The sequence below is a fragment of the Quercus suber genome, unplaced genomic scaffold, assembly GCF_002906115.3.
Source record: "Quercus suber isolate HL8 unplaced genomic scaffold, Cork oak 2.0 scaffold_66, whole genome shotgun sequence".
Taxonomy (NCBI): Eukaryota; Viridiplantae; Streptophyta; class Magnoliopsida; order Fagales; family Fagaceae; genus Quercus; species Quercus suber.
Window position 1 is genome coordinate 1,486,689 of NW_027069531.1, and position 19,769 is coordinate 1,506,457.

Sequence of the window (19,769 nt, forward strand, 5' to 3'; positions counted from 1 at the left end):
ATACTAAAACCATTTTCTAAAAATTGTAGGGGGGCCATGTCTTCCCTAGTTCCCCTAACCCGTAAATGCATATTGGGCCTTCCTAGTACCTTTTTCACAACAATCTTTTTTTTTTTTTTTGATTAGCAATGTTTCAATACAAACATGGGGGATTTTTAAGAAATTAACCATCAATCCCAAACAACATCATTAGTTAGGCAAATTTTCAAACTAATTTCATTTTTAACAATTCGAGTACTTCAGAGTCGATTTCCCTGTGCATATTCTCTGTTTCGCCAGCAGCTGAGGTGGAGGAAAGTGGACACGTAGGCCAGAAATCGACTCCAGAGGAGACGATTTCTATATTTCTATTTATAGAAATCGTCTCCTCTGGAGTTGGTTTCTCAGCATAGAAATCGTCTCCTCTGGAGTCGATTTTTGTACATCCTGTATCGCCTTTTCAGATGTCTCATCCCAGTCTCATCCATGGCAGAGGTCACGTGCACAACTGGAAATCGTCTCCTCTGGACTCGATTTCTAAGAATGGTCCCATCCCCTCCACGTGTTGCCATGGGTCCTAACTGGGGACCTTTTTCCTTCTTACCCGGTTCACACCTTCAGCACTTTTTGAACATATCAGCTCTTCTTAATAAAACACCTCTTCATAAAACAAACAACAGCTCCTCTGGAGTAACCACTTTCCTGCTCTCCCTCACTTGCACTCACACAACACTCATCATCTCAGGTAATGTGATTTGCTAGTTTTTTTTTTTTTTTGAAGAAAATTTTTAAAACATATTAAGGAAAAGTTTTGTTTTTGTTATTTGTTAGTGATATTGTGATTAAATTGTTAATATATTGTAATTTTTTTTTGTTATTTGCTAGTTTTTTTTGGACACATTATATACACACATTTATAAAATCATGAATACTTTAAGATCATGAATACATTATATACACACATTATATACACACATTTACACTAACAAAAACACATTATATACTTTAAGATCATGAATACATTATATACACACATTATATTATGATGATTATGGGGAATATTTAGAACTAAATATTGTGATATTACAACATATTGGGAATTTGTTTTTGTTAGTGTAAATATTGTGATTAAATTATTTGCTAAGTTTTTTATAAAAAAAATTAATATTGTGATTATTGGGAATATTTAGTACAAAATATTGTGATTAATTATGTTATTACAACATATGGGAATATTTGTTTTGGTTGTTAGTATAAATATTGTGATAATATGCTAAGTTTTTTTTTTTAAAATTACTATTGTGATGTATTGGGAATATTTAGTAGTAAATATTGTGATCAATTGTTAGGTATATTTAGTAGTTTTAGGTCTTTATCATGGATATGAAATGGATTATGAGTTGATACCTAAGATAGTATTTGTAACAAAGATTTCAATGGATAACTGGTTGGTATATAATATTTTTGTTCATCATAACTTATTTGAATGGGTTTTGAAAGTCATGCCCCTAGAATGATTTGAAATTTTTAAAGAATATGAATTTGGTAATGACTATTTTTGTAAGATTACTAAAGGTGAGTATATGCAAATTTGGTTGAGGTTAGTATTGTTGGCATTTCATACGCAAAGTTTTGTGATTAATGTTGATTGAGCGTTATGAATTTGTAACTAACACAATTGCACTTGATGATCTATAGGTTGACAATGATCCTTATAAATATATACTACGGTAGACCCCTTACCAATACCAACCCTTATGACGGATCCTCATTTCAAGGTCCGGGTATGCAGTGCTACTATATGATGATACGCCATAAGCTAAAGACCCTGAATGAGCTGAAAGTAAAAATTATGGAAGAGTTGCAAGTGAACCCTGCTTTGCATGACATACATATTACTTTCCGTTCTCCATATGAAGTCCTCAATCAATGCATTAATTACAGATATATGGAGATAACAGAGGACAAACATGTGAAATTCATGTTTAGTAAGATGCAGAAATGGGAACAAACAGCAGATTTTGAGTTGTACGTCACTTTGGAGCCGCGTGCGGAAGTCGGCGTAGAGGAAGAAATTGTACAAACAACTACATCTCTACAAGTTGCAGTCCTAGATGATCAATGCACCACATTGGGAGGCTATACACCCCCTTTTCAAGAGACACCAGTAACAATTGAGAGCGAACTTGGAAATAGATATGAAGATCAATTTTATACACATCGAGGTGAATCCTCTACAGTTCCAGTAGTTGAAGATGAAGATGAAGACTATTTTGGGGAAGATCCTGACGATAGAGATGAGTACGAAGAGAGGATTGATAATGGTGACTTTGACAGGGGTGTTGATGATCATGAAATTTCTCCAATTCCTGATGTTGATGATATGGCTGAATGTGATGAAGATGATGCGGACGCTAATGTCAGAGTTCAACATGTTACAAATACGACCCCTGTTTATGAACCTCCTGCCTCATCATTTTATGAAAATACTTGGGAAAATATGGTTGATCCTGAAGTTGTTCAGCATGCATTTGGTTCTTCTTGGAATGCGGACATGAATTTTGCGAAAGGGTTGATTTTTGCGAATAAAGAGGCGGTGAAGCGTGCATTAACAATTTACGCCGCAAAGCATAACAGAAACATTATCACTAGTAGGTCGACCAAAAGTAGACTGTCTGTGAAATGCGTCGATGAGTCATGCATATGGTACGTTGGGGCAGTCGAGAAGCCTGAACATGGTCTATGGATGGTCACATCTTATAGGGGTCCTCACAGTTGTACACCCCTTGCCACAGCCCTTGATGGTAGAATGATGAACTGTAATTTTCTTGCAGCAGAATTTGTTCCATTGTTGCAAGAAAAACACACGGCAACAATTTATCACCTCAGAGATTTCATTAAAGGGAAGTATTATGGGCATAAGCTTTCTTACTATAAGATATGGGATGCGAAACAACGAGCTATTGCAAAGATATTTGGGGATTGGGAAGAGTCTTACCAAAGGTTGAGAAAGTTATTGTTGGCATACTTGGATCAAGAACCTGGCACCCGGTTCTGGTATCACACCATACCTAGGGACGAGTTCGGTGATACAATATTGCGCTATGTATTTTGGGCTTTCGCTCCATGCATTGAAGGATTTAGACATTGTAAGCCAGTGATCAGTATTGATGGGACCCATTTGTATGGTAAATATCGAGGGGTGTTGTTGATTGCAATGGCCACCGATGCCAACAACAAGGTTTTGCCTCTCGCCTTTGCCGTTGTGGACAAAGAGTCAGGGCCTAGTTGGAGGTGGTTTTTAGAATGCCTCAGGAATGCACTGGGGGATGTGATAGCAGATAAGGACATATGCATAATTTCTGACCGACATAAGGGTATTCAAAATGCAATTGCAAACTGGCCTAGAGATGATGATGGACGAGTACGAGTAGTTCACAGATATTGCCTTCGACATGTTGCTAGCAACTTCAACACACATTTTCAGGATGCCACTTTAAAGTCATTGGCCTTGCAAGCGGGGTATGCTACTCAGGAAGCTAAATTTGAGTTGTACATGCAACCTATCAAGGAAGCCGAGATCGAGGCCCTTAGGAAGAAATGGAGAACCGAGCGGCAGGAAAGTGAGCCCGACTCATCCATCATGCCATACACATATCTAATGAAAGAGGATTTACAAATGTGGACCCAGCTATATGATGGTGGATACCGTTATGGGTCTATGACAACCAATGTCTCGGAGTGCTTCAATGGAGTACTTAAAGGTGCCCGTGGCCTACCCATTGCTGCAATGGTTGAATTCACACACAGCAAACTTGTTGCGTATTTCCATGATCGACATAAAGAAATTACTCATGATCTCTCAATTGCCAAGGTATGGAGTAAATATGCCTTAGAAATCTATGGAAAAAACCTGCAAAAATCTATTTCACACCAAATAGCAGCGTATAATAATCAGAATGGTATATATCAAGTAATTACTGCATACAACATCAATAGCTCTAGAGGGGGACACCATAGTCATGAAGTAAACCTAATAGCCAGAACATGTCGTTGTGGAAAGTGGCAAAATCAAAAGATCCATTGTTCTCATGCAATTAAAGCTCTTCAGCACTTGGGGCAAGATGCGACTACATATATTGACCCATGTTATAGTTTGGAGAATGCCATTCGCACCTACTCACATCCATTTGTGGTGCCACTGTTAGATACATTGTGGAGGGATGTGGACGGTCCAAAGTGGGTGCCTGACCCAAACCTGTTGCGGGGCAAAGGTCGACCTGTGGCATTTAGGATACGGAATGAGATGGATGGGGTTTAGCGAGAACCGGGAACTCGAAGGCCAAATTCTGACTTGAGGGAGATTCAACAAAAGCAGAGCTGTGGACTGTGTCATCAACATGGGCATAACCGTAGAAGATGTCCGCTTTTCCGTGGGGCTTCGACAAGCGGTAATGATCCAAACTAGGTAAGTGATGCTTTCATATAAAATGCCATTATGGACATCAATTAAATGTTGTTGCCTTGATTTCAGCATATTTAAATTAGAAAATGGCTAGATATTAAAACCAATCTTGCATGTATAAAACCAATGATTTTAGGGCTACTAGTAGAATTTCTAAAATTTCTTTCATATCTAATCCACTTCAACCTATTTCACCCACCACCAAAAGAAAGAACCCAAAATAAAAATAACAAAAAAATTCAGTTCTTCATTGTACTTTCAAACACAAATTAGTATCTTCCATGATCCATGCCAAATTTGTTGTATAGAACTGCATGAATGGCCAAAAGTGCCATAAATTCATATTGTTCAGAGCAGAAGGCATTGCAATGTAGTACATTGATTGCTGAGCATATTTATACCACAAAAATTAGGAAATAGGTATCAACAGAGCAAGAAACTCACTAACTATTACAAATTAAGACAAAACATAACAGGTACTCTAGGGATGCTTTTATATAAAATGCCATGATTGTATCAATTAGCCAAGTTGCATAGATTAGTGTATATGTTTTGGCTTTTGGTATCTAACGACAATATTTGAATTTTTGTCAGGCATGCAAATACTCGCTTTTGGACTGGCATTCTAGATGTAAATTGAGGTTCTCTTTGTTGTGTATTTGAACTTACTACTACGTTGTATGCGGACAATTATTACTACTATGTTGTATGCGGACAATTATTACCACTATGTTGTATGCAGACAGTTATTATTTTTTTATCATTGAATGAACTTGTAATCGAAGTATTCTATATCTAATGAACTTGTTTTTCCTATTTTGTGTGAAAGAGAGACTTAAAATTATGTTGAGGAACTAAATTTGTCATTTTGTCTCAACGATTTGATTGTGGGCAATGTTTTCACCACTGGTAGAAGGGGTTTTGGTGAATATAGTGATACAACAGCTATGGCGGGAGATTTCAGCGAGCGGGTGTTACTTTGACAAACTGTTAGAAATTGAAAGTCTTTCCTTTGGGTGGATGTATTTTTTCCTTTGGGTGGATGTATCTTTTAACTCTTGCAAAAACATTGCCTATAAAATAGGATTGAAAAGTTCCAATAACCCACCGTTCCCCTCAAAAAATAATTCCAAAAAAAAAAAAAAAAAAAAACCCACGTATAATTCAAAACATACAACCAACCAGGTATTCAATCTTACCACCGTCACACCTCTCTCTCAAAAAATAAAAACTCAAATCTATCCACAAATGGGGTATGTAATAAATTTGAAACTTTTACATATGAAAATTTTGATGGCCATGGTGTATATGTTTTTTTTTTTTTTTTTGGGTTAATGAGATTAGAAGTTGATGGATAAATTTTGCCAATTGGTAATGGATAAACTTGCAGTAACTTATCAGAAATAATTATAAAAAGTCTAAATTTAGAGTTTTTTTTTTTTGGCCAAAGAGGTGGGTTAAAACTTTAAAACGTTTCTTAATTTTAAGGTAGTGGGGTTGTGTTTTAGTAGTTAGAGGAAGAGTTTTTTCAAAAAAGTAGGTAACTATGTAACTGCAGGGTTAGTGAAAGATAAATTTTTGACTCTTTTTTAGGAAGTGGGGATAGTTCCTAAAAACACTACATATAAGACCATGTTAATTCTACTGCTTAACCAAAACACAAACCATTCCTATCAAAAAAAGAAAAAAAAAAAAAAGACTTCATTGTTCTTCTGCATCTACATCTTTCAGTGACAATTGAGACAAAGTGTGTGTGTGTACGTAATAAGTTAATACTTTTCTCATTAAAACTGTAACTGAAGAAGTTAGAACTTAAAAAGGCTGTACATCATCATCATCAAACACGTACAAGATTCAGATACTATTGGAATATGCCACACGGCATCCAACCATTGGTCCAAGATTCAATACCCTCTCTCACCTACCTAACACCCAAACCAAAGCCAACCATAAATTTTTTTTTCCAGAACACAAAATCGATAGATCGATAGCGACTTCCTTATAAAACTTTCTTTGTTTTATTTCTGTTTTTGTGTGGCAGCTCATTCCAGCGTCAGTCAGCACCGTCCCTTTTTCCTATTTGACAAATTTGGGTATGTATATGTATGTATGTGCTCGTGTTTTGTATACACATGCATGTACGTACATACCATATCTATTTATATATAAATATAAATATATCACTCTTTCAGTTATTATAAACTTTGTTTCGTTTCAGTTATTATAAACCATATTATCAAACCCCCCCCCCCCCCCCTACTTAAAAAGTAGGTTTTGCCAACACATAAGGTTTTATTAAAAGATTTGAATTCGCTCACAATCTTTAGTGTAGCAATTGGCAACAAAATATGGTGACAAAATGGTCCCTCAATTTCCCTTCATTCACACATAAAGTTAGAGGCAACAAAATAGTAATCTTTAAAGCAATAAGAAAATACCTCTCCTTGAGATTAAGAAGCAGGTAAAGTGAAATAAGCCGTAAGCCTTTAACTGCAAGACTCATATCACATCACTCTTAACTGTTTTGTGTGTGTGTGTGTGTCAAATTGATACTTCAAGATATCAAATTCTCCTCTATGTGGTAAATTCCAGTTTAGAGCAAAAAGTTAAGAAAGAAAAAACGATCAAGTCCTCTTACAAAATACAAAAAACCCAGTCCAAAAGAAAAACATATGAAATTGACAACCTTATCCACCAATGTAGCTTCAATTTAGAAATCACACACTCTTATCACTCAAAATAAACAACAAATGCAACTCCAATTCAGCCAAAGACACAGAACACAAAGCAGTAACACCATGCTCCCATACAGTTAATGACTTACTGATAACATGTTTTGCAACTAAAATGGTCCACACAACTGAACCTAATGACAAAACTTATGAAACCCATAATTCTCCTACACTTCACATTTTCCTCACACTTTCTCACTAACCAAACAGAAACTAAAACAAAAATTGAAACTGACCCATTAAAGAAAATCAAACAAAAAAAAAAAAGGATAGAAACTGACCCATTAAAAGTTATTTTCAATTCTTAACCACTCAAAGCAAGAAATAATTATTGATGAGCTACTTTGCCCATGAATATGGTGCTACGAAAATCCTTTCAGTAAGAAGAATGGCATATGAGGCAATTAAAGATTTAAAATGTACAAGCAACATCTTTAGCATACTATGATCACAATTGACAGATTAAGAAAAATGTATTAATAAATCCAAGGAGATCATGAAGAACATTTTTAATACAATTGTGAAAACATGAAGTTAAACAGAACATTATCAAGAAAGAAACATGAAATTCACAGTCCCATTTACTTTCAACCACTTAATAAATAAAGGTGCTAAAAGTTGATAATCAACACAAACAACTTGGTTTTTTCATAGTTGAGTATACATGCATATTGACAGCAAGCACGACCTTGATAGGCTATCTATCATAAATACAAATCAACTCAATTAAGGTGAATCAGCAATATATGAAGAACAAAACGGAAAATCATAAAAAATAAGCATGAAAATAAAATGCACCTTGCCTTTGTTCCTATTAAACAAAAAAAAAAAAAAAAAAAACTGATCTCAGTTTTTACAATAGAGGAAAAGAAAATGCACAAACAAACTGGTCTGGTGTTACAATCAATGCATGCATTACCAATAACCCCAGAAAAAAGAGAGTCCTTACTTTTTGTGAGGTAATCGGAGCGACGGGAGCGAGAGGCAGCGACGGCGACGGAGCGAGAGGGACACCGACGGCGACGGAGCGAGATGACTGAGAGAGAGACCAAGAGTGTGAGAGAGAGTGAGAGTGTGAGAGAGACTGAGAGCGAGTGTGAGAGAGACTGAGTGTTTTGAGTTTTTTTTGTTTTTGAACTTCAGTTTTTCTTGTAGCGACGGCGACGAAGCAAGAGGGACACCGACGATGTCGGAGCGAGATGACTGAGAGAGAGACCGAGAGTGTGAGAGAGAGTGAGAGTGTGAGAGAGACTGAGTGTTTTGAGTTTTTTTGTTTTTGAACTTCAGTTTTTCTTGTAGCACGCGATGAGGGACGCGTGGAACTGAAAAACGATTTGGGCTTATAAAAAACGACTCCAGTGGAGTCGTTTTCTTCGCAAATAAAATGACCCCACTGGAGTCGTTTTATTTGCGAAGAAAACGACTCCACTAGAGTCGTTTTCTTCGCTTATAAGACAACTTTTCTGAAGTCGATTTATGGTCTACGTGGCCAAGCTTTCAGCCACCTCATTTGCGGTTAAAAAGGAAACTTGAGTTCACTGTTCTCGATTTTATAACCCAGAAATCGACTCCTCTGAAGTCGAATTGTTAGAAATGTAATATGTTTGAAACTTTGCCTAACTAATAATATTGTTTGGATTTTGTAGTTATTTTAAAAAAAAATCCCAAACATGGTCCCCCACAGGAGACCACGTGCTATGTGAACAGTGGAATCTTCCAATTTTATGTCTGCCTCAGTGGCTGCTGGGAATTTTATATCTTACTTAACTACCGAAAGAAAACAAAAGGGAATATGAAGTTTGAACTTGTCGTTTACCCTTGTAAAATGCTTCCGTCAGTTTAATATTCCACAACGTCCACTAAAATAAATTAATATAGCTTTATATTTTAAAATTTTAGTTGTTAGATTACATTATTTTTATATTTTTAATTAAATATTTTTTACTAAACTTATTTTTTATACATAATTTTATACTACAAAAATTTTAAATTTTAAATTTAAACATTTGATTAATGACATATCTATTAATTTTTAATTTTTTGAAAATTTTGCAAGTATGGAGAATAAAAAAAAAATATAATCCAAATGATATATTTGTTAAAATTTATATCCAATTAAAAGTTATTGAATAGAATTATATTATTGTAACCATTGACTACAAACAAGCTTGTAGCCAAACTTTATCAATTTTAAAATAATATTTTTCTTTCTTTTATATATATATATATATATATTTAGAGTATCTCCAAGTATGGCACTTCTGGATGAGACATTTTAGCTTATATTAAGAAGGAATTAAGAGAACCTATATCATTAAATGGTCCATTAAAATGTTTATTAGAATATTCACAACAGATGTGGTATAAAAAAAATGCCATTTTGGATGCTCTTATAGTCCACCAAAAATGAAAAACAATGCTATAAACTCATTAAATTTCAGAATTTTTTTACAACTTGTTGCATATTATGATTTGTAATATATTACTTTCCCCAATAACCTCTATTGACATTTTATTGCACACCAATCATAAACTGTAATCTAAGTAGTGGTTTGGTCTTGTATTTAGAACAATCAAAGGAGGAATGGTAGGTTATTTATTTAATTTTAGGTTAGGTAAAGGTTGAGCGGGATTCAACTCCCAGACACGTCCCATCAGTCCAGCGAGTCGCTGGAGTTAATATGCTAATGGGCTCAATGGTCACAAATGGCCACCCACAGTCCCATACCACAAGGCCATACTATCAAATTGAGCTACACTTTTTTAATTCTTTTTCAATGGTTATTTAGGTTGGCTTATCTCTATTATTTTTCATTCAAAAAAATAATGGCGATTTATAGGCACCTTTGGCGAATGTTTATTGTTAAAAAAAAATGTTTAAAAAAGGTTAGGATATACTCCATTTATCACTAAATACGCTATTTTTTTTTTCTACCTATCTCAATAATGCTAAATATATATATATATATATATATATATTTTTTTTTTTAAAAAAGCATTATTAAGGCATATCTAGGTGGATATTATATGGCATCAAATCATTTGTTACACTCCCGGAAGGAAGTAACAAATTGACAACAAAACACTCCATGTAATCACACAAGAAGCTAACAAGAAAAACATCATTTATCGATTACTTTAACTAGCTTGTAACCACATGCATATACATGAAAACACTTAAAATATACAATAAGATGCATAATATAATTCATATATATATAATTTAAATACTATTAATAGTCATTTTTATTTTTTGTTAACTCTTTAAAAAAATTTGTAAGGATATTATTACGTATAAAATGTAAAGTATCCATACTTTAAAAAAAAATTATTGTGAAGCACTTTTATTTTTTAAAGATTCATTTATTCTAGACTCTTTAGTTTTTGTACTTAATAACTCACTTGAATGAATATTTATGATGTAGTCCCACATTTTGATTCTAAAATTAAGAAATAAAACTCTTTAAGAATAAATAATTTAGGACACATGGCACAAAATTGGAACTTTAATTTGGAATTTTAATTTGAACTTTTCTCAGTTTCACCTATATATATATATATATATATATAGATATATAGATTAGAAAAAATAAACCCCAATTCACAAAACTTATATAAACTCATGCAAAAGTCTCTCTCTCTCTCTCTCTCTCTCTCTCTCTCTCTCTCTCTCATGTTCATTTATTCTCTCTCACTTTCTATCTCATTTCTTTTCTCTCTTCTCTCTTTCTTATCCTTCTATGGCCAAAATCTCCATAACTAACCACCTCTAAGATCATCACTTGCATGTGTCAGGCCTATAAGTTTTAGTGGTAGCAAATTCTGTTTAAATTGTGTGTCAAGTTGTGAATTGTGTTGTGTCTTTAGAGTAGCTGTAATTTGAAGATTAAGTAGAAAACACAAAAACTGCTCAAGAAAAGTGAAGTTTTACTGACTTGATACTTGTAGCTCGATAGCAGTTGATAGCAAGCTCGACTCGAACCTCAATTCCATATGATTGGTCGAACATTGAAGGTGAAGTTTCTACTTCCTTAACTCCATCTCGATTGATCGAGCAACCTCTACTCCACCTTGATAGGGCGAGACTATGCAAATTAACAAAAATCAGTAATACAAAATGTACAATAACTTGTCTATTTGAAGCTTGATTCGATCCCTACTTGTTAGGATATAAAAGGGACACTACAATTCTTCCCTAGGAAGGTTTTTTGGAGGAGAGAAAGCTTGGTTTGTGTGGTTAGGGTTGTGTAACCAAGTTTCTCTCAATTTCATCATATCAAAGAATTTCAAGTAGATCTAAAAATCATTTGGTGAAAAAGCTAAAGCCTTAGTGCCTATCACAGGCTTGCTATTGAAAAAAAGCCCTCGAGAGGTTCTTGAAATTGTATCATGATCACGAGTACATCATCTATTAAGGCAATTCATATGATTGAAGAGTGTAGATGTTTTGGTGCAGTGAAAGGTTTTCTTTGTAAATTGCCTACAAATTGGTAGAGTCTAGGAAAAAGTTTTTTCTTGACTGTAAAACTACTCTTATCATGGTGAATTTGCTTCAATGGGAAGGCTTCTCCCCCAATGATTTTTACTTTGGAACAGTTGTTCCCATTACTGTTTATCTTGTTGGCACAATATCGATCTTATTCACATCAATCTAACGCTATTCATAATTGGTGTAATTTATTGCTTGGCTTAATATTGGTTAACACACATAATAAGTAACAATTGTGGGTCTAAATTTCCTAACAGCATATTCAGTCATAAGTTCTCCCCTCACCAACGACGCTCTTCTCTCTTAAGTTATATGTGAACTTAGTTATCTCTTGTGCCTCGTCTTTGATTTCAAACTCCTCTATTTCTCTCTTCAATTTTCAACCTCCTTCTTTTAATTGCCATGGATCCACCTTGGGATAGCACTTGGAGCATTGGGTTGAGTGTGTGGATTTGGGTTTTGAAAGGATGGAGTTTGAATCTTGGCAAGGCAGTGGTGGCTTGATGCATTTCAAGGCCTAAGGCGAAAATTGATTATCTTGTTTTAAATGTAAAGTTACTACTAATTAACATGAACTATGTAGAATTTTTCTTTTTTTAGAAATTTTATAGACAGAAAAAATTTGACAAAAATTTTCATACTTGTTGATGTGGTAGATTGATAATGGTAAGTAAAAAAGTAGCGTTAGTGGTAGACTTAGATGAGAACTAGTAAAAGTTTGCTAACTAAACTCTTATTATTATTCTCTTTTTTTTAGAAGTGCAATATTCACAATATTTTTTTTACAACAAATCTTAGGTTTTAAGTTGCTTTTTGTTTTCTATTTGAAAATATCACTATAATTATTTTTTTGCCATCAATAATAGGCTGTAACAACCTGCTACTTAGCATTAGTTGTAAAAGTGTTGTGAAAAATATTGTGGACGTTGCATTTTTCTCTATTTTNTTAGTGGTAGACTTAGATGAGAACTAGTAAAAGTTTGCTAACTAAACTCTTATTATTATTCTCTTTTTTTTTAGAAGTGCAATATTCACAATATTTTTTTTACAACAAATCTTAGGTTTTAAGTTGCTTTTTGTTTTCTATTTGAAAATATCACTATAATTATTTTTTTGCCATCAATAATAGGCTGTAACAACCTGCTACTTAGCATTAGTTGTAAAAGTGTTGTGAAAAATATTGTGGACGTTGCATTTTTCTCTATTTTTTTTTCATCTGGTAAAAAAATATTATTTTATTTATTGATTATAAAAAAACCCTATTTGTTAAAATTTGGAGGCCTTTTTTTTTTTTTTTTTTTTACTTAGGGCCTTAGGCGACTACATCTCTTGCTCCACCATTCAGCTGGCCCTGTGGCAAGGTTTTTGACTGTAAGGTGATTAGGATATGACCAAGGGCAAAAGTTGGGGTTTATTTTTCTTCAATTTGGGCAAGTGATGAATTGATTTATTTATTTATTTTTTGTTTGTCAATCTAGTACTTTCTAGTTGTGCACGTGACCAATTATTTGAGAAATCATTACATATTTTAGAAATGTATGGTTTAAAAAATGTGTAATCTAATACCATGTATAATTTGAACATTTTTTTAAAATAAAATGTATAATTTAAATCCTGTAATTGTGATTGTTTTTAATTATACTTGTACATATGCACGAGGTTACACACTAGTTTTGATAATAGACGAGAGAAAGCCATAAACAAAGAACATGAAATATTTTTTTTTGTTAAGGATGGAGAGAATTTTATTAACTTGCACCTTGTGTAAAAGTTCTCAAAAATATCCCTCATCAACTGACCCAACTAGAGGTGTTAGATTACATAATTAAATTCAGTATTTTCTAAAAACTTAAACTTTTGAAACAATATATAATTTACAATGGTATTAGAGCATGAGGTTGTGGATTTAAACCCTATTTCCACTTTACCTACAATTTAGAAAATTTCCACATGTTAGGCTAGGGACAATTTAGGCTAGCACATGAAGGAAAAATGTTAAATTGAATTATCAAATTCACTATTTCTTAGCAATTTAGGCCTTTAGGAAAAATGGTATCAAAGCATGAGCTTTTGGGTTAAACCCTAATCTCCAATTTATCTTCCATAATTAAAAAAAAAAAAAAAAAAATCCTCACATGTTGAATCCCACAAGTGAAGAGGGTGTATTAGATTAAATGATTAAATATTCCATTACCTAATAGCTTAAGGACAAAGTTTGGCTATTACTCTCACTAAAAATATTAACATGGTTACATATTTTGAAATTTTAATCATTAGATTGCATGTTTTTTATGTTCTTAATATGTATGTCAAATTTTGTACCAATCAGATGTTCTTTACTATTCAATCCATAAACTTGTTTTTAAAGTATAATTTTAAACTACAGAAACTTGAAATTTAAACATTCGATTGATGACATAACTATTAGTTTTTTATTTTTTACTTTTAAATTTTGCAAGCTTGGAGGATGAGAAGAAAATGTATCCAATGGTAGATTTGTTAAAATTCACATTCAATAAAAAGATATTGAGTAGAGTTGTAGCCATTAGTTATAAAGGAGGCGAAACTACAATGTTGGTCCTTCAAATTTACCCTGTGTGCGCAATTGGTCCCTCAAGTTTGATGTGAGCATAATTAGTCACTCAAGTTTTAAAACTGAGTTGTATTAATCCTTTTACTATCTACTGTTAGTGGTGTTACTTATATGGTTAATAGAACAATGACTTAGAATTTTTTTAATGAGGTAGCATTTCTTTTATTATAATGTAACATTTTTTTAAATAGATGAAGGACACGTGCAAGTGAAGCAATCCAAAGGCTAAAAAAGAACCCACAAAGCAACTTACTATCTCTCTGTCTTCCTCTCTGTAAAAGTCCAGTATTATGGCAATTTGAAATAGTCCACTATCTCCATTACTTTCTCCGTCTATCTTTCTTCAAAGCTGAGCATCAGACGCTTCAAGATTAGACCTTACTTGAGAAGATCCGTGCTTGCCAGAGGAGAAAGGGCGAAATTAGGACATTGGATCAGGGAAAGGAAATTGAACCTAAACCCTCCACCACTCAATCATAAATGGTTCCACAAGAACGCCAAAGCTAGTAAATCCTAGTCTATCTATAGTTGTTTTGGGTTTCAAGAAAATACAAAAGCTTGGCTTAAACTCGCCTAAAAAAGAAAAGAAAAATTCTTACAGATGAAGGGGTTCCATTGTAAGTACTAATGCCTAGAAGCCCAAAAAACTGAATATAATATTCAAACAAAAGTGAATTTATCTTTGTATAGAAGATGAAGGAAGGAGCAAGACACAATTTAATGACAAAGAGAAACACCTTTATGGCTTGTTTGGAAGTTTAGAGAGGGAGGAGAGTAGAGGGGAGGGGAGTAGTGGGGAGGAGAGTAGAGGAAAATGATTCCCCTCCATCTTGTTTGAATGTTTTTAAAATTAGTAAGAGGGAAGGAAGTAATTAGCCATTCCCCTTGTGTAATTTTGTTAATATAATAAGGGTAAATTAGGTAATTTACTTGGTCAATAGTTTATGTACTCTACTCTCCCTCCAAATCTCTCCAATTTGGGGGAATTAAAAATGGGGGGCTAGAGGGAGTTGAAACCCCTCCAAAACCCTCCCCCTCATTCCTTAAAAAACTTCCAAACAAGGTAATTAGATTACTCTCCCTCCCTCTACTCTACTCCCCCTCCTTTTTTAAACATCCAAACAAGCCATTAATTCTCAGTTCTGGAGTTCTATATAGAGTTGAGCGATAAAGAGAGATGGAGAGAGAGAGAGAGAGTAATGGATTGCTTCACTTACACGTGTCCTTCATCAATTTAAAAAATGGAGAAAACAGGAGAGTATTGAATGGGCGGTGAGCTTGTACCGTAAGTTTTTAATAAAAAAATGTCAAATCATTAAAAAAATGACAAATTGTTATTCTGTTAGTCATGCAAGTAACACCACTAATAACAGTTAGTAAAATACGAGTCAATTTTAAAACTTGAGTGATCAATTATACTCGCTTTAAACTTGAGGGACCAATTGCGCATATAAGATAAACTTGAGGGACTAACGTTGTAATTTCACCTATAAAGTACATAGTTTGTAATCAAACTTTGTACATAGCTTAAGGTGTTAAAAAAAAATTAATATTTGGTCGAGTGTTGGGTTTACTAAAATTCACTCGAGTAAACTCAACCTAGCCGACTTTAATGTGTGTGTGTGTGTTACACTTTTTGTTTTTATTAGTTGCAATCTTATTCTCATATATGGAGGATTCTCATTGCGTTTCCCAACTGTCTGTCTCTCTCTCCTTAGGCCTAGTCTACTCAGGAAAGGACCCCACTCCTATTGCATGCTTCAATTTCCTCAAAATTTTAATTGTGGTATTTATTTGATTTTTAAATACTACATGTCTCATATCTAAATAAAAAATTGATAATTGGAGGATTTAGTGGGAGGGAATCTCTTTTTTTTTTTTTTTATATTTTTTTTAAGCTTTGAGTTATATATCACCTTGAACATCTTTGACGTATGAGAAATTGACTAAGCAAAAAAGGCCACAAACCACCCTTATCTTAATCAACTAGGCTAAGGGAAGATTGTAGGTAAACATTGTTGTTATCATCAAGGATTCGCCTCTCATTCCCCATCGACATCCTTGTCAATAGAGATGGAGCCAAAACTTAGAGTTAGAGGGGCTTTGCTGCTGGTTGTGTTCAATGACTAGGATTTAAAGTGTTAGGTTGTTTGTTTGGGGTAAAATTGGTTGACTAGACTTAATTTTTAGTTTTACTATTGGTAATTTTTGTTGTTGGACTAATTTTTTGGGGCTTATATATATATATATATTGTTTTAGATTTTAGATCTATAAATTTTTTTAATGGTCTTTAAAAAAGAGGAAAATGCTAGAGCTACAATTTTTTTTACAAATTGCTGATGTGATGAGTGATTATTGGTAATTAAAAAAAAAATGTAAGAGGTGAGCCCAAATGCGAATTAATAAGAATTTGTTATCTTAACAATTTGTAAAAATGTTGTAAAAAAATTTGTGATTATAAAAATACTCTTAAAAAAAATCAATGATATTGTTAAGGAGCAAAAATGTAATTTTATAAAATAAAATAGCTAAAATTAGTACCTATATATATATATAATAATATATATTTTTTAAATATTGGGGGGTTGTTGGAGAGTTTAAGCTCCTCGTCGTGCAATGCAGATTGGAATTTGTGATTTTTTCTTTGCTATTTGTGTATACAATTTACATGTTGGTTTATAATGATTTGTGATCCCCCTACTTGTGTTCTACACTTATTTTGGAAATTCATAAAGTAATGAAATAGACTCCAACCATGGCTCCATCCATGCTTGTCAACCATTGATATGAGCACAAAGTTGAGTTTAAGCTCCTCGTCGTGCAATGCAGATTGGAATTTGTGATTTTTTCTTTGCTATTTGTGTATACAATTTACATGTTGGTTTATAATGATTTGTGATCCCCCTACTTGTGTTCTACACTTATTTTGGAAATTCATAAAGTAATGAAATAGACTCCAACCATGGCTCCATCCATGCTTGTCAACCATTGATATGAGCACAAAGTTGAGTTTAAGCTCCTCGTCGTGCAATGCAGATTGGAATTTGTGATTTTTTCTTTGCTATTTGTGTATACAATTTACATGTTGGTTTATAATGATTTGTGATCCCCCTACTTGTGTTCTACACTTATTTTGGAAATTCATAAAGTAATGAAATAGACTCCAACCATGGCTCCATCCATGCTTGTCAACCATTGATATGAGCACAAAGTTGAGTTTAAGCTCCTCGTCGTGCAATGCAGATTGGAATTTGTGATTTTTTCTTTGCTATTTGTGTATACAATTTACATGTTGGTTTATAATGATTTGTGATCCCCCTACTTGTGTTCTACACTTATTTTGGAAATTCATAAAGTAATGAAATAGACTGAAATGAGTAAACTATAAAGGAATAGAAAGTAATAAAATGGAACGAAATGTATTTAAGTAATGGAAAGATAATGAATGGAAAGGAATAAAGTGGTATTAAGTAATCTTATTTGGATGATTTAAAATAATGGAATGGAATTATAGAAATGAATGAAATGTAAGTAATTTTATTTGGAAGTAATTTTAGAAGGAATGGAATGGAATCATTTATAATAAAATTACTATTACATCCCTATTTTAAAATAAAATGTTGAATATATAGAGGTATTTTAGGAGTTTTAATGAAAATTTCATTACATCTAATTTCATTCTCTCATATTCCTTCCAATTCCAGGAAATGAAAATGTGAGGTTTTAAGGGAGAAGAGAGGAATGAGTATTTATTTTTATCCATTCTATTCCTTCCCACTTAAACTACCAAATAAGGGAATGATCTTTTCATTATATTCCCTCTATTAAAACTTCCAAACAAGGGAATGGAAGGAATATTCTAAGGTTATTCTTTTCCTTCCATTCCCTCCTCCAAAAAGTACTAGTTTACACATCCTACTTTTAAGTAATCAATTTGTTAGGTTCTAAGTACTTAGGAACTAATGTATTAGAACTCTAATTTGTATTGTTGGCAAACCATGATCAAAACAGGTTTTTAGTCTTATTTTAGACTTGCTCAAAGTATGTGTTTTATGTAAAGTTAGAATCGAGCAGCTGCAGAATTCATTGTGCAATTCGGTCTGGCTCAATCAATAGAGAATTAGATTCGACCGATCGAAAGTCGAGCAGAATGTTTTTTCTACAGAATTTCCAACTCAACCCTAAGCACATATGATGTGTAGGGTTTTATGTTTTGCCCTAAGTATAAAAGGGAAACCCTAGCCATGTTTTTGTGGTTGCTTTGCTTGCTATGTGTGTGAATCTCTTGTGAGATCTAAGAGGTGGTTGCCTTCACACATGCTTAGGATTATCAAGAAGAAGATTTCATTGAGAGCTTGATGATCATTCAATTACTGCACTAAAGAGCTTAAAGATATACAAGCGGGAGTGCTTGTACTTGCTGGAGAATCCAAGAAAGAAGGAGTCTGTGGTCTCAGAGCTTACACGTGGTCGTGTCAGTAAGTTTTCTACATGAGGTAGTAATAGGATGTTAGTAGTCTAAGTCGCTATTGTAAAACTTCGATTCTTTCATAGTGTATTCAGTTTTACGTTGAAGATAGTTAGGTTAAATCCTCCCCAGGTTTTTTACTAGTTTGGTTTTCTTGCATAATTATATCTTTGTGTTCTTTATATTCCGCATTTTACATTGATATGATATATGATCGTGTTAACCTAGATCTAGAATTTAGACTAAGTAATAACTTGGCTTGTTAACTAGGTTAATCCAATTGTGTTTTTAAGGGGTCTAAAAACAAACACAATTGAATCTAAATTAAGAGATGGTTTTTATTTCTTAGGGAAGACTCATTCCTTTCTTTCTACCAAGGAGATTAAAAAATCACCTATGAACTAAATCTATATCACATCCAATGTTCTAATTAAATTTGTAATTAGATCCACTAAATAGCATATAAAAAAAAACTTATATTCGATTAATTTGTCAATTGACAATACGTCCAAAACCCTTTCACTCAATATGATCGATTCGAGTGATAGGTTTATATCTATATTGAAATCTGACATGTGATTGCCTCTAAATTATTAGTTTGGTTGTTAAAATATGTGGTTGAGTTTAATTTAATGGTTAAACTATCAATTGTATTTTTTTCCCTTAAAATTTTAAGGACGTTTTAGTTTTACTCATTCCGATAATCTGATACTTGCCATTAAAGTTAACTACCAAAATGTACAAATAATGTCTATTTTGAAATCTTTGATCTTGTATTAATAGAAATTAAAGTTAACAATAGATCATATCACTTGATCTATTAAAAAAGTTTAACAGAAATTACTATGCGGTGGTCATTCCATAAGTATAAGTGCTTGTGGGGTGTGGGGGGTAAGGGCCGGGGTTCATGTTTCTAGGAGGGAGTTTCATACACACACACACACACACACACACACACACATATATATATATATATATATACTTAGATTAGGTTAGAGTAAAAAAAAAAAAAATTAAGAATAGATCATATCACTTGATTTGT

General features: G+C 33.3%; 1 protein-coding gene across 1 annotated transcript; it reads left to right on the forward strand.

Moving 5' to 3' along the window:
* Positions 1-1,831: 1,831 nt before the first annotated feature.
* LOC111996582 (uncharacterized) lies at positions 1,832-4,300 on the forward strand. The gene has a single exon (XM_065772935.1). It carries the CDS (start codon positions 1,832-1,834, stop codon positions 4,298-4,300), a length of 2,469 nt encoding a protein of 822 aa, XP_065629007.1.
* The last annotated feature ends 15,469 nt before the right edge of the window (positions 4,301-19,769 follow it).

Coding starts and splice junctions, on each gene's coding strand:
- LOC111996582 (XM_065772935.1), top strand. CDS start 1,832: ATGGAAGAGTTGCAAGTGAACCCTGCTTTGCATGACATACATATTACT.